Below are 14,784 nucleotides of genomic sequence, written 5' to 3'. Positions count from 1 at the left end.
CGGAGCGTCTCTGGGTTTTGCGTTCGGATAACGCTTCTCGGCTGGTCGTGAGTGGACGTGGAGCGCGTGCGCGAGGGATTGGGGCGCGGCGTGGGCTGCTGGGGCTGGAGCAGAAGGCCGGGCGGGGCCCACGCTGCAGCCGCCTGTCCTGTGGACCCGCGAGGCGCGAGAGCCCGGCTGTGGGCTAGCTCGCCGAGCCGCTGCCTTTGTGACGGTTATTTTGCGCCTGCAGGTGCCGATCATAGGTATGCACGGGAGGGCTGGACGTGGTTTGCTTCCTAGCGGACCGGGCACCGCTGTTTGCTCACCTCTTCCCTGAGGTGGACGATCGTTTCACCAACAAGGGTTCTTCCCTATGGTCTTCCTGGGCTGAGCTATCCCCGGAGCCCCTTGGATTCGCGCGGTCGTGCTGGTGGGATTGGACCCTGATGCCCGCTGCGCCGGACGGTGCTGGGGAGTCCGAGCCACATAGTCTCACCCATGAGAAATAAGGATTCTTCTGTTCCTGTTTCCTTTTTCTTCCCAACTGAGGCCAGAGGTTTAAATTTTTGCATCTGGCCTTTCCAGCGTCTGCTAAACGTGATCTGATCATGCTCTTTTTTTGTTAGAGCAGGAAATGTCTTAACTGTGAATGTGTTAACGTTCATAAAAGAAATCCAACGTGGTTATACTGGTTTTGAAATATATATATATACACGACCGTATTCTAGTCGTGGATACTGTAAAAGTTATATGCTCCAAGCGTTGATAAAATAAGTTTCATTTAATAAGTTTTGTGGCAAAAAGAGCTGGACCGATTTCTATTTCTTACTCTGAAATATTCATTTAAAAACTTTTTACGTATTGAAATCATTTTATCATTTATCTTCTTCAGAATTGCGTGTCATATTAGTATTTTCAGTGTTTAAAATAGAACAAGTTTGTGTTGGTCTTTAAAAAAAAACAAAAACAAAAAAACTGCATCTCTAGCTCCTTCGGTGGTGGTTGCTGCTGCTGCTGCTGTTAAGTCGCTTCAGTTGTGTCCGACTCTGTGCGACCCCATAGATGGCAGCCCACCAGGCTCCCGCGTCCCTGGGATTCTCAAGGCAAAAACACTGGAGTGGGTTGCCATGTCCTTCTCCGGTGCATGAGAGTGAAAAGTGAAGTCGCTCAGTTGTGTCCGACTCTTCGCGACACCATGGACTGCAGCCTACCAGGCTCCTCCGTCCATGGAGTTTCCAGGCAAGAGTACTGGAGTGGGTTGCCATCGCCTTCTCCTCAGTTGTTGAGTTTTCTCTTTTTGTTGTTTGAATCAAATAGTTTAACTAGAAGTGTGTATGTGTTTAAACTAGCTTTATTTTTCAGACTCATCTCATAATTATATTTTTTGTTTTCTCTTGACACTAGAGCACTTAAAGCAATCAAATTTGTACATAATCTAACATCTGGTATGAATGTCAAAGAAGAGGTTGGCATTTCTCAAGAGGCTGACAAAAAGATTGACATCAAAATTATATAGATCCCACCCAAAGTATATGGAGAAGGTGACAAATATAAGTTCTATCTATACTTCATATACAGAATATACTGTTAAAGAAAAAAAAAGAAGAGGGAAGACAGATTGTCATCCGGAATGTGTGTGCATGCTCAGTCATGTTGTACTCTTTGTAGCCTGCCAGGCTCCTCTGTCCATGGAATTTTCCAGGCAAGAATACTGGAGTGGGTTGCTACTTCCTACTCCAGGGGATTTTCTGACCCAGGGATCAAACCCACATCTCTTATGTCTCCTGCATTGGCAGGCTAATTCATTACCCCTTCGCCACCTAAGAAAGCCCATCCAGAATGCTAGCTAAAAAAGTGTTAGTCACATTAGGGATGTTGACTATAGTTAACTGTCTACTAGGATGGTATATAATTTAAAAGATGGTATAACAAGTGTTGGCAAGCATGTGGGGAAGTTGCAACCCTTGTATGTTGCTTGTGTGAAAGTAAAATGATGTAGTCACTATGGAAAACAGATCAGTGAGTTCTCAAAAAGCTGAACATAAAGTTACCATATAAGCCAGCAGTTCCACTCTTAGGTATAAACATCAGCAGATGAATGAATAAAATGTGGTGGATCTATTCAGAGGAGTATTATTTAGCCATTAAAAAGAGAAATGTTGGTTCAGGCTACAACTTGTATGAACCAAAATGTCAACTTGAAAAAATGCACAACATGAAAGCTGTGAGTTAAGTTTTATTTGGGGCAAAATGAGGACTGGAGCCCGGGAGACAACATCTGAGATCACTCTGAGAAACTGTTCCAAAGAGGCAGGGGAGAAAGTCAGTATATTTGTGGTTTTGGTGAAGGGGGAATGCATACAATCAAGTACATATAATCCCAAAGGTTTCTGCTAGTCTGGTGAAGCTTTTGCTTGTTATGAGGAACAATCATCAACATGAAGGATTTCGGTGCTTTCTAGATATGAAGAGAAACAAGAATTGGGCTCCTTAAATCTGCTCCTGAAAAATATCTAACTGAAGATGTATCCTGTCAGTTTTTGCCCCCACCGAGCACAGAGTACCTCATTTCTGCTCTCCACCCTGAACTCCTTTCAGGGAGTGTTGAAGGTTAGCAGCTGCAGCAGCAGATGACTTAGTCCTTATAGAGGTAGATGACAAGTGCCAATTTGTAGTTGACAAAAATATTACACTGAACGAAATAAACCAGACACAGACATATGATTTGAATCAACTATAGTATGGTTTCCTTTTAACCTATAAGGGAAAAAAATCTGAAAAAGAATATGTGTGTGTGCATATAACTAAGTCACTTTGCTATACATCTGGAACTACCACAACATAGAAAATCAGCTATACTTGAATAATAAAAGAGATTTTTTTTAAAAAGAGAGAGGATTCAATATAGTATTAGAACCATTCAATTCCAGATAAAACTTAACACAGAAATCTAGATTGTGGAGGGGAGGCAGTCTTTGGAGCTCTTTTCTTCCTACTCCTGGGGATTTCAGTCTCTGTGCATGTATTTCTGGAACAGTCTGATGTCCTCTATGTGGGTGTGTAGGTACATGCAGCTGGTCTGAGGGAATCTAGGCTCATGATTAACAAGCCCCTGATCACAGCACCTCTCCTCAAGTTTCTTCCTTTCCCACAGCTTCACTTGCTCGATATCTCCTGCTTCTCAGGAAGTTCTGTCAGGAACAAGGAGGGCATGGAGGCTGAGTTGCTAACTGTCCGGTCCCACGTAAGTTGGGCTGCCTTCATTCTTTTTTGTTTTCCAACTGGGAATCCATTTTTGGTTAAGGGTTCTTAAGGGATCCATATGTCAGACACTTCCCCCTGAAGACTGGCACTATTTTGTTTGCTTTATTTATAGTTGTTTTATTTCCTTTCATATCAAAGAAACACAGCTTGAACAGAAATGTGTGGATTATCAAGGATTCTGATGAGATGCTGTTTGTCCATAGTGAGGAACTGAGCACACAGCAAGCTTTCTCCCTCAAAGATGATGACAGAACTGGGGATACTGGTGCCTTTTTGAGGGATTCTCTGGTCCCTGGTGGTCTTGGGTGTGGGGCTGGCTTGTTAGTTCCTGCCTGGGGACTGCCTGTTTGGAGAACCTTGGGGATACGTTGTGTAATTATCCAGGAGTAACTAAAATGAAGACAGGAAGAGCCTGGGGGAGGGTGGGTCCTCTGGGGACAGAGTGACTGGGTGGGGAACCCTTCTTCAGCCTCTCTCAGCTTCTCTCCTAGATGACCCCCTCATGCTTCATGTGTATTGAAAACCCTACCAGAGAACATAGCCTTTGCTTTGGGCTGTCCTACATATTTTGAAGGACTTAAGAAAAGTGATCTACAGTATTTATCTAGATATTCCCTTTTTTTTTTTTCTTTATTTGGCTACGCCACATGGCATGTGGGATCTTAGTTCCCTGGCTAGGGATGGAACCCACACCCTATGCATTGTAAGCCCAGGGTCTTAATCACTGGACCGTCAGGGAAGTCCCCAAATATTTGCTCTTTGTCTTTCTTATCTGTCATTCTTTAGATGTAAAGTTTCTCTCTTGAATTATTTTCCTTGCCTGAAGAATTCCCTTTAGCATACGTTTAGAGCTGGTCTGCTGGTAACAAATCCTGTTTAACTTTATTTGAGAATGTATTTTTCATCATTCCTGAAAGATATTTTCACCTAGTATTGAAATTCTTGCATGACAGTTCATTTCTTTCAACATTAAAAAAGCCCACTATTCTACTATCTTTTTATCTTCACAGATCTTTGATGAAAAACACCCAATCATTCAAATGGGTTTTTTTCCTTCTATGTGTCATCTACAGTTCTTTTTGATGTGGCTAATAAAAACCTTGCTTCTGTATCTGTTATTTTGTTACTATAAAATATAAGCTCTTCTCCATTTTTTAGTGCCTACCAATGTTTAAGAAAATTGTTTTAGAAATTATTTGAGGTCATGAAACATGGCTACATTCATCTCTTAAGCATTAATTTGTACTTGAATTGAAGACTGTTTTTCCCTTCTTTTCCTGCCTTGTATTAGGTTCTAATTATTTCACATACATGTAGATTAACTGATTCTCCTTGCTTTAGCTGTTTACGACTTACTTGATTTAAATGAGAGTGTTTCTGACAGTTTCTTAACCTAAAGTGTAACATGAAGCTGGTTTCTAGACAGTGCATACTTAATACCATTCCTTTTAGGGCTTGTCCAGAAGTCGACATAAATACTACTCATTCCTAGAATACATTATGTTCTATTCTCTTTCCCTACCCAAGGGCTATCTGCCTAGTCTTCTTGTTAATATTTGGGAAAGTGGGGGAGCAGAGATACACATCAGGCTCAAATTTGCTTCATGTTGTAGACACTGGTGACCTTCAAGGATATACTTGTGAACTTCACCAGGGAAGAGTGGAAACTGCTGGACACTGCTCAGCAGATCATGTACAAAGATGTGATGCTGGAAAACTACAGAAACCTGGTGTCTTTAGGTGAGACCGATCTCTCTTTGTGTGGTGGGTAGGGAATTGTTTTGATTTGTTAAATTTTAAGAAATTGTATATTTTGTATATAATTATATGTTGTATATTTTAAGAAGTGTATATTTTGCTGCCTCTGTAGCCCTACCTTGTCTATTCTTCAGAGCCCCCACAGGACTGTTGAAGGGTCAGGAGTTGGGCTTGAACTGGGATGTTTCTTTGTATCTAGGCTGGAGCTCCTAACCCTTGCCCAGTACTTTATCTTTCACTGTAAACAGGGCATCAGCTTCCCAAACCAGATGTGATCCTGCGGTTGGAGAAGGGGGAGGAGCCGTGGCTGGTGGAGAGAGAGATTCACCAAGAGACCCAACCAGGTAAGGACCAGATCCCCTGCTCAGAGAAGGAATCGCTGGTCACTAGTTTTCCACATTTCAAAGACAAAGACTGAGTTTATGTACCTTCTGTTTCCCCATTGCTCGGCTGTCTTCTTCAGTCTTGTCACACTTCAATTTGCATTCATGAAAATTATCTTTCTATGGATGTGCTTGGCTCCAGCCCTGTTCATAGTGCTTTCTTGATTCTTACCACTAGCTCTAGCGTGTGCACCCTCTTGTTTATCATAGAATTACTTCTCATCTTTGACTGTCCTTTCCCTATCTTGTGTCCCTTCCCATAGCATTCATTCTGCTGCTTTGTGTAAGCTCTGCTCTGGGACCTCATCACCCGCTCCTGCTCTGGGTTTGTTTTCTGCCAGGTAGAAGACTGCTACAAACAACTCACCAGTCCTTGTTGACGTAACTCTCCTTCCTTCCCAGAACTGCTGCTCTCAAAAACACCTGTTTTCTCACTGTCCTCTAGCTTTATTTAATGTTCTTTTTCAATTTACTCCTATTCATTTTAATCTTCACATCTCCAATTTTCAGATTGTTATGAGGATTCCTAGCATCATTCCTTTTCCTAACTTCCCTGTGTAGAGCAGATCAGCCTTCTGGGCTAAGAAATAGAAGGCAGTCCTCCATCTTCCTCCTCCTCTGTTCCCACTGAGTGATCATTTCCCTTACCTCTGTTTCTAAGCTCAGTGCCCTGACATCTTTCTCCTCAGGCCAGCCATCCTGATCTGGATCATGCTGCCAATGGCCAACTTCACATGGGGCAGAGAAGCCAGGATACGTGCCAGTGACCCCTGTACCCTTGTGGGCACCATGGCCCCCCAGGCCCAGTGCAGTCCAGGCATGCTGTAACCCTCCACAGCCGTTTCCCTCTGACACATCCACACATACCAGGCATTCCCTGCATTTCAGGCTTCCCGTGTGGTGTAACCAGAGTCTCAGTCATCCTAGAAGTTTCACCTCCTGTTCTTTGTGAAATCTTTTGACTTGTTAAGTACAGGTTCCTTAAGGTTTTCTGAGCTTTCATTTTGTTTATACCTTTAAAAAAATTATTTATTTATTTTTGGCTGTGCTGGGTCTTTGTTGCTGTGTTGGCACTAGTTGCAGCTAGTGGGGCTGTTCTCTAGTTGTGGTTCATGGGCATCTCATTGCAGTGACTTCTCGTTGTAGAGCATGGGCTTCAGGGCGCACAGGCTTCAGTAGTTGTGATGCATGGGCTTAGTTGCCCATGGCATCTAGCATCCTCCCAGATGAAAATTGGACCCATGTCTCCTGCATTGGCAGGCAGATTCTTATCCACTGTGCCACTAGGGAAATCCTGTTTCTACTCTTAAATGTCATAAATTGTTTAAGACCTTTTTACACTGGGCCTTGTAGGTGACTATATCAAATACCTGTCTCAGGGAAGGTCTCTTAGACACTGGAAAGTACTTGATCCCTCAGCTGCTTTGGAGCCATAGCACGAAAAACTGTTCTCCATTTCTCTTTTTTCCCTATTTTTTCCTGTCTGTATTTTTTCCATTCCTGTGTTGAGTTTAGCAAGCTTTCCTGGATGTCTATCTGTTGACAAGTATCCAAAAATAACTGTATAACCAACAGTTTACATTTTGGTGGAAAATTTATTGTCAAAGAAATACTAAAATTCCATATATGTGCTTAATCACCTGGAATTTGAGGGAATCTACAAGCCATGGGAACTTCATTATTAAAATGAAAAGTATTATGGGTGATGGCTTTAAAAACTCAGATGAGTTCATTAATGGGTGCTACAGATTTTGAAGACAACTCACGTGGGTTATCTCCCATGTTACAGAATATGTGGAATATTTTTAGGACTTTAATACATTTGTATTTTCTGTTGCTTTACTCAGACTTGTCCATCCATACCCAGCTCCACCCCTCATCATATGTGTTCATTTTAGAATTTTCCAGCTGGCATTTGTAGTTTGAAAAACTTATCCATGGGATTTTGATGCATGAAGTAGAGGAGAGGAAAAAGATGGCATGTACCTATCAAAACTCATCAGGGTAGAGGTATTTGTAAGTGTTCAGTTCAGTTCAGTTCAGTCGTTCAGTCGTGTCTGACTCTTTGCGACCCCATGAATCGCAGCACGCCAGGCCTCCCTGTCCATCACCAACTCTCGGAGTTCACTCAAACTCACATCAATCAAGTCGGTGATGCCATCCAGCCATCTCATCCTCTGTCGTCCCCTTTTCCTCCTGCTCCCAATCCCTCCCAGCATCGGAGTCTTTTCCAATGAGTCAACTCTTTGCATGAAGTGGCCAAAGTACTGGAGTTTCAGCTTTAGCATCAGTCCTTCCAAAGAAATCCCAGGGCTGATCTCCTTCAGAATGGACTGGTTGGATCTCCTTGCAGTCCAAGGGACTCTCAAGAGTCTTCTCCAACACCACAGTTCAAAAGCATCAATTCTTTGGCTCTCAGCTTTCTTCACAGTCCAACTCAATGGACTCTATTGCTGTTTATTGTTTAGTTGCTAGTCACGTCCAGCTCTTTTGCAACCTGATGGACTGTACCCTGCCAGACTCCTCTGTCCATGGGATTTTCCAGGCAAAAAGACTGGAGTGAGTTGCCATTTTCTTCTCCAGGTGGATCTTCCTGACCTGGGCTCAAACCCACATTTCCTGCATTGGCAGGCAGATTCTTAACCACTGAGCCACAGGGAAGCCCAATGAACTCTGTTGTTAAGCCTTTAAAAGGAAGTAAATAACTGCACTTTGCTATAACATGGATGAACTTTGAGGACAGTCTGCTGGGTGAAATAAATCAGTCACAAAAGGACAAATAGTGTATCATTCCACATATATAAGGCACTAGAAGTAGCCAAAATCATAAAGACACAAAATATACTGGTAATTGCTGAGCACTGGGTTGAGAGGAGATTGTAGCATTATTGTTTAACAGTATAGAGTTTCCATTTTACAAGATGAAAACAGCTGGTGGTGATGGCTGCACAAAAATGTGAAGATACTTAATACTTGAATCATGCACTTAAAAATGGTTAAGATGGTGCATTTAAAAAAATTTTTAATTGAAGGATAATTGCTTTACAGAATTTTGTGGTTTTCTCTCATACATCGACAAGAATCAGCCATAGGTACATTTTATGTTATATGTATTTTTTTTAATCACAATTTAAAAAAAAAAGAAATCAGAGTGGGGAAGAAACAAATGACTAACAAAGTTGTGAATGAAAATTAGGACTGGGAATGGGGATTGGGTTGTATAAAGAAGGCAGTTAGGAGCCTGGCACAGGGATTATTTGCCAGGTGTCTTAGTTTCCTGTGGCAACTAAAACTAGTTCCACAAATCAGATGGCTTAAATCAACACATTTATTTTCTCACAGTTCTAGAGGTCTGAAGTCAAGGTGTGGGCAGGGCTATGTGCCTTCTGAGGCTTCAGGGGAGGATCCTTCCTGCCTCTCCTAACTTTGGTGCCCCAGGTGCCCTTTGGCTTGTAGACACATCACCTCCATCTTCACATGGTCAGCTCCCCTGTGTGTCTGTCTCTGTGTCTCCTCTCCTTTCCTTGTAAGGACTCCAGTCAGATGGGATCAGGATCCTCCTACTCCAGTAATACTTCATCTTAACTAATTACATTTGCAATGATCCTATTTCCAGATAAGATCATAACCTGTAATGTTGGGGGTTAAGACTTCAACGTATCTTCTTTGGGGAACACAATTCACCCTGTATGTCAGGTAAGAATAGATATTGCCCCACTTATATAGGAAGAGGTGATATTGGGTAAATTGTGGCTTTTTTTCTAGATTTCAAAAACAAACATTTTTGCCAAAAGACATTGAGAAACAAATACAGGCTCTGAACTGGGGAAAGTAAGTTGCAGTAGTATGCATGTGTATAAGCAGAAGGGCGAAAAGTCCAGGAGAATGTGAATTAGGGTTCAGGTTCTGAGTTAATATCCTGTGTTAGTCCTGTCAATTTTAATAAAGTCTTGATGTCTCAGAACAAAGGAATCAAAGCAGAAGGCAGGAATGATGACAGCAGTGAGCAGTACAAACTGTACTGCTTTGGTGATGAACTCCCACCTTATATGATACTTAGGATAACCTTATAGGTCCTTAGATGACAGATAAGCAATATGATTTTTGAAAAGTTTAGCACTTTGTCTAAATTCACCACTAGTAGTGGCAAAGCTTAGGTTAGAAGCCATATCTGGGTAACTTAGGTGCAGTTGCTCTTCCAGCCTATCACACAGCCTTTCTGAAAGGTTCACTATGTCAGACACTTGGAATTATTCTGCACTGCTTTGGTGATATACATAAGAACCATTTCCTGATATAGAGCTGTGTTCATGGTTTAGGAATGTGAAGAATTCATGTCAGAGGAGGGCCTGGCAGCAAGTAGACCCATTAGGCTCTTATATCATCATTAGTTGAATTAGGTAATGACAATAGCCCCTTCTGTGGGTTTCCTAAACTGCCACCCCAGCACTGAATATCTTGATCCCACATGTCACAGCTAATCCTGTGGTTTCTCTTACTCTCTTTGCTCCTTTTATATGCATATTATAGCCCATCACATTTCCTGTCAATGAGTCTTCTATCCCTTTTTCTCTATCACAGTTACAAAGCCATATTTGAAAGCAACATTACAGTACTTAACATACTTTTTTCTACATCCATCCTACCATTCTGACCTTAATACTTCTTTTAGTTATAGAAGCTTTTCCATTTCTTTCAGATTTGGAAACTTCAGTTGAAATTAAATCAACTTCCCATAAGAGCATTTCTAATGATAAATACTCCTGTGATGTTAAAATGGAAAGAATGCCAAAGAGTGATCTCTGGTATTTGTCACTGGAAGAAATCTGGACTTGTGGCGGTCAGTTGGACAGGCCCCAGGACAGCCAGGAGAGACATCTGAGGCAAGTGGCATTCACCCAAAAGAAAGTACTTCCTCAGGAGAGAGTATGTGAAAATGGGAAGTACAGGGGAAACTGTTTTCTGCATTCTCAACTAGTACTGCAAGAGTATTTCTGTAAACATGACTCAAATCCTAAAGGTTTGAAACACAATTTGGTTTTCAGTGGCCATCAGGAAAGCTGTGCAAGCAACAGTAATGAATCCAGTCAAACTTTCTGTCAGAACATCCGCCTTATTCAATTTGCAAGAACTCAAGCAAGAGATAAATCATACAGATGCCCTGATAACAATTCTCTTACTCATGGTACATCCCTTGGTATATCAAAGGGTGTGCATAGAGAAAAACCCTATGAATGTAAGGAATGTGGAAAATTCTTCAGCTGGCGTTCTAATCTTACCAGGCACCGTCTTATTCATACTGGAGAAAAACCTTATGAATGTAAGGAATGTGGAAAATCTTTCAGCCGAAGTTCTCACCTCATAGGACATCAAAAGACTCATACTGGTGAAGAACCCTATGAGTGTAAAGAATGTGGAAAATCCTTCAGCTGGTTCTCTCACCTTGTTACCCATCAGAGAACTCATACAGGAGACAAACTGTACACATGTAATCAGTGTGGAAAGTCTTTTGTTCACAGCTCTAGGCTTATTAGGCACCAGAGAACTCACACTGGAGAGAAACCCTATGAATGTCCTGAATGTGGGAAATCTTTCAGACAGAGCACACATCTCATTCTGCATCAGAGAACTCATGTTAGAGTGAGGCCCTATGAATGCAGTGAATGTGGGAAGTCTTATAGCCAGAGATCTCACCTTGTTGTCCATCACAGAACTCACACTGGACTGAAACCCTTTGAGTGTAAAGACTGTGGAAAATGCTTCAGTCGAAGCTCTCACCTTTTCTCACATCAGAGAACCCATACTGGGGAGAAGCCATATGAATGCCATGACTGTGGAAAATCCTTCAGCCAGAGCTCTGCCCTCATTGTGCACCAGAGAATTCATACTGGAGAGAAACCATATGAGTGTTGTCAGTGTGGGAAAGCCTTCATTAGAAAGAATGACCTTATTAAGCATCAGAGGGTTCATGTTGGAGATGAGACCTATAAATGTAATCAGTGTGGAATCATCTTCAGCCAGAACTCTCCACTTATAGTGTATCAAATAGCTCATACTGGAGAGCAGTTCTTAACATGTAATCAGTGTGGGACAGCACTTGTTAATACCCCTAATGTTATTAGATACCAGACAAATATTAGGGAAAATGCATATTAAGGTCGTAAAGATGGACTACTTCCCAAAGAGCAATAACTTTATTTAGCACTTGAGAGCTCCTTTTGGAGAGAAGTTGCTTTCAGTCTTGTTCCTACACTTTTGTGCATTAGAGAATTGGTCCTGGAGGAGGAAAAACACAAAAGTTTTACCTTAGTACGTCAGATTGTCTTGTTTTTCCGAATTCCTACAAAAGTAATTGGTCTGGGAGCATTCATGGACAAACCTTAAATGCTGAAATCTGAGAAGGAACCATTAGGTAAGTGAGTTGTTGATAAATGATCCAGCTTTGTTTGCTTCAAAACAATGAGAGCGCTACCTCAAAAAGACAAATGAAAGCTGTTGCTGAGGAAAATAAAAAATGGGTGTAGTTATGGTAACAGACAATAGAAAATTATATTCCAGTGAGTTAATATCCCATTTTTCATGTGATCATCCCTTTCTCCTGGGACACTTTGTAGTGTTCAGTTAGTTTTATGCATCTGGTATAAACCACACTTTGGCTAGCAGCAGGGAAGATCTTATCATGAAAAATGGTGAAGGAAGAACACGTTTACTACCAGTACTACCCAGGTTAGATATATTTGCATGTGGGCAAGAACTGAAAACATGTATATGGATAAATGAACAAAATTGAGTTGTTAGATAATGGAGTTATGAATAAGTTTTATAGTCTAGCCAGTGCCACTGTAACAATTTGAAGATTGAAGACACTTTTAAATATTAAAAAAGGATATTGGTTTCTCTATTCCACTATTAGTGAAGCTTGAGAACCTCCTGCTAGCAAACTTTCCCATCACTTCTAAGTTGTTTGGAGTCATAAAGTTGTACTCCTTGGGACAAGCTGCCAAAGGCTCCTGGGAGCTTAAACACAATGCTTCTCTGGATGTTGGGACCTAAAAGAGTGGCAAATTTGGGCACACTAGAAAGGGTCTCCATTTGATCCAGAGCGGGTGCCTGGGCAATACCTAGCACAAGTATGCTCTTAAACAGTGCTGCCCAAGGCGACCCTTCTTCCAAAGTAGTCTCGTATCTTTACGAAGAAAGCAGTGGTCAAAAGTGTATATTTGAGCTGGACTCCCAAGTTGAAATCCCACCTCTGTCCATCACTTGCTGTGTAACCTTGGGCATGCTGCTTGGCCTCTCTCTGCCTGAATTACAGATGTCCTCCTCTGCAGATTAGGGATGACATCACTTACCTCATGGAATTGTGGTGAGTAGTAAACGAGTAACATACAAACAGTGCAGAATATGCCTGACATGTATGAAGTGCTTCATTACATTAGCTGTGATTATTAATATTACTTTATTGTCCCACTAAAGTGTCTGTCATTTACTTTAAACTGACTCAATTGCTGGCAAGAACTGGCTGAGTTCCCATTTCCCTTCCAGTCACACATATCTTCCCTTTTACCCACATTAGAACTTATCACCCAAGGAATCACTCACCCCTCAGTGGGTGTTTGGATATATTTATGAGGATCAGTAAACAACTTTTAATCTTGTGTGCAAAAGCAACCTCTTTTATACAGAGGTTTTCCCTTCAAGGGAGAGGATCCTAGTCTTCATATTTTCTGTTAAGTCCATGACCCAAAAAAGATTTAGAAAGAGAATCTGTTTTAATTCTCTTTCATTCTGGCTCTTTGTGTGTGTGTGTGTGTGTGTGTGTGTGTGTGTGTGTGTGTGTGTGTGTAGGGGGCCGAGGTGGGAGAAGGGGCTGATCATTATTTGCCATTTTCTAGCAAATGATACATATTGGTACATATAGTAGATGCTCAGTGATTGCTGAATGATATACTATTGAGAACAACAGGACGACGCCCTTGCTTTCTCTCCCAGGACAAATCTAGAAATGCTCCTTAGATTTGAGAGACCTGAGACCTGCATAAGTGAGAGGTCACAGCTCATTCCTCCTGGTGCAGTTGAGGAGAAGTGAGTTGGCCCAGGCCTCACATTTTGAGAACCTCCTGGCACCTCAGTTATGGCTGAGTAACTCCTCAGTGATTACACACCATTCATGTGTTTATTGTAGTCCTACCAGAAATGGTTTTGATTGCAAGCAGTAGTTCTTTGTGGGTGTAAGAGAGGAGCCCCTCAGCTGTGCCTCTTAGAATTTCTGATAACCCATGGCTCAATTTTCTTGAACTGTGTAGTGGAGATACTCCTGGTATCTACCTCTGAAGGTAGTTATGTGGATTAAGTGAAATAATGTGTAAAGTACTTGAAGCAGTGCCTGGCACATAGGAAGTACTGTACGTGTTTAGCTATTAATAATACTAATGTTACTATTATTAACACCCTAAGGAATGTACGTCTGTAGATGATCACTGAAGCATTACTTATAATAATGTAAAATTTGCAATATTAAAAATGGATAATAGAAAAGTTGTTATTTATAGACATTAAAGTTTCACAAACAGAAAGCTTGATAACATGAAAAATGTTGTGATGTTATGAAAAAAGCATGATAAATAATTGTCAATATAGAGTAAGCTCAGATATGTAAAATAAATTAACTTCAAACAACTGAAATGAATCTCACTCAAAACTTTCAGGAGATTTGTCAAAAGATAATAGCAGTTAACCTACATATTGGGAGAATTGGTGTTTGCTTTTCTCTTTTTTTGGTACTTTTCTTTCCAAAGTCTCTTCAAAGAATATATATTCCTTTTTAGGATCGGGAAAACAGTCTCTTCAGTGATGGAATGTTTTTTCTTCAAAAGTTCTTATGTACAAATAGTCTACTGGAACTTTTAAAACGGGGAATTGGCAATGTTGCAGGATACTAGATCAATATACAAAAATTGATTTGTATAAGCAGTGAACAGTTTGTAAATGAAATACCATCCTATTTGCAATGATACAAAAATGAAATATTTAGGTATATTTAATGAATGGAGCAAGATCTATACAATGAAAGTATAAAACATTGCTGAAAGACATTCAGGAACACAGAAAACACGTAATAAACACATTATAAGTGGAAAAATACACTGTGGTCAAGGATGGAAAAACTCAATATAGTAGGAGAGTAATTCTCCCCAGAGTGATCTTTAAGTTCAGAGGCATTTGTAGAAATTGACAAATTAGGGGACAGTCCTAAGATGGTGGAGGAATAGGATGGGGAGACCACTTTTCCCCCCACAAATTCATCAACGTTTGAACACTGAGTAAATTCCACAAAATAACTTCTGAATGCTGGCAGAGGACATCAGACACCCAGAAAAGCAGCCCATTGTCTTCG

At 41.1% G+C, this 14,784-nt stretch overlaps 1 protein-coding gene across 2 annotated transcripts; it reads left to right on the top strand.

Annotated features, from left to right (window-relative positions):
- The first annotated feature begins 30 nt into the window (after window positions 1–30).
- On the top strand, window positions 31–14,072 carry ZNF10 (zinc finger protein 10). 2 transcript variants are annotated; one of them, XM_027567188.1, is made up of 5 exons: window positions 31–245; window positions 3,137–3,226; window positions 4,860–4,986; window positions 5,253–5,348; window positions 10,087–14,072. In XM_027567188.1, exons 2-5 carry the CDS (start codon window positions 3,194–3,196, stop codon window positions 11,541–11,543), a joined length of 1,713 nt encoding a protein of 570 aa, XP_027422989.1. In that variant the 5' UTR covers window positions 31–245; window positions 3,137–3,193; the 3' UTR covers window positions 11,544–14,072. The 2 variants fall into 2 exon arrangements, with proteins under 2 accessions (XP_027422989.1, XP_027422988.1); XM_027567187.1 differs by lacking the exon at window positions 31–245 and having other exon boundaries at window positions 1,709–3,226.
- Window positions 14,073–14,784: the final 712 nt, after the last annotated feature.

The sequence above is a fragment of the Bos indicus x Bos taurus genome, chromosome 17 (assembly GCF_003369695.1).
Source record: "Bos indicus x Bos taurus breed Angus x Brahman F1 hybrid chromosome 17, Bos_hybrid_MaternalHap_v2.0, whole genome shotgun sequence".
NCBI lineage: Eukaryota > Metazoa > Chordata > Mammalia > Artiodactyla > Bovidae > Bos > Bos indicus x Bos taurus.
The sequence above is the reverse complement of the archived record's forward strand: the minus strand, read 5'-3'. Positions and strand labels throughout refer to the sequence as shown.

What these genes read in the sequence shown, in the direction of transcription:
- ZNF10 (XM_027567187.1), top strand. Translation starts at nt 3,080, where the DNA reads ATGATTAACAAGCCCCTGATCACAGCACCTCTCCTCAAGTTTCTTCCT. An exon ending in CAGAAACCTGGTGTCTTTAG is followed by an intron (nt 4,987 to 5,252) that starts GTGAGACCGATC and finishes CACTGTAAACAG; the next exon opens with GGCATCAGCTTCCCAAACCA. An exon ending in TCACCAAGAGACCCAACCAG is followed by an intron (nt 5,349 to 10,086) that starts GTAAGGACCAGA and finishes CATTTCTTTCAG; the next exon opens with ATTTGGAAACTTCAGTTGAA.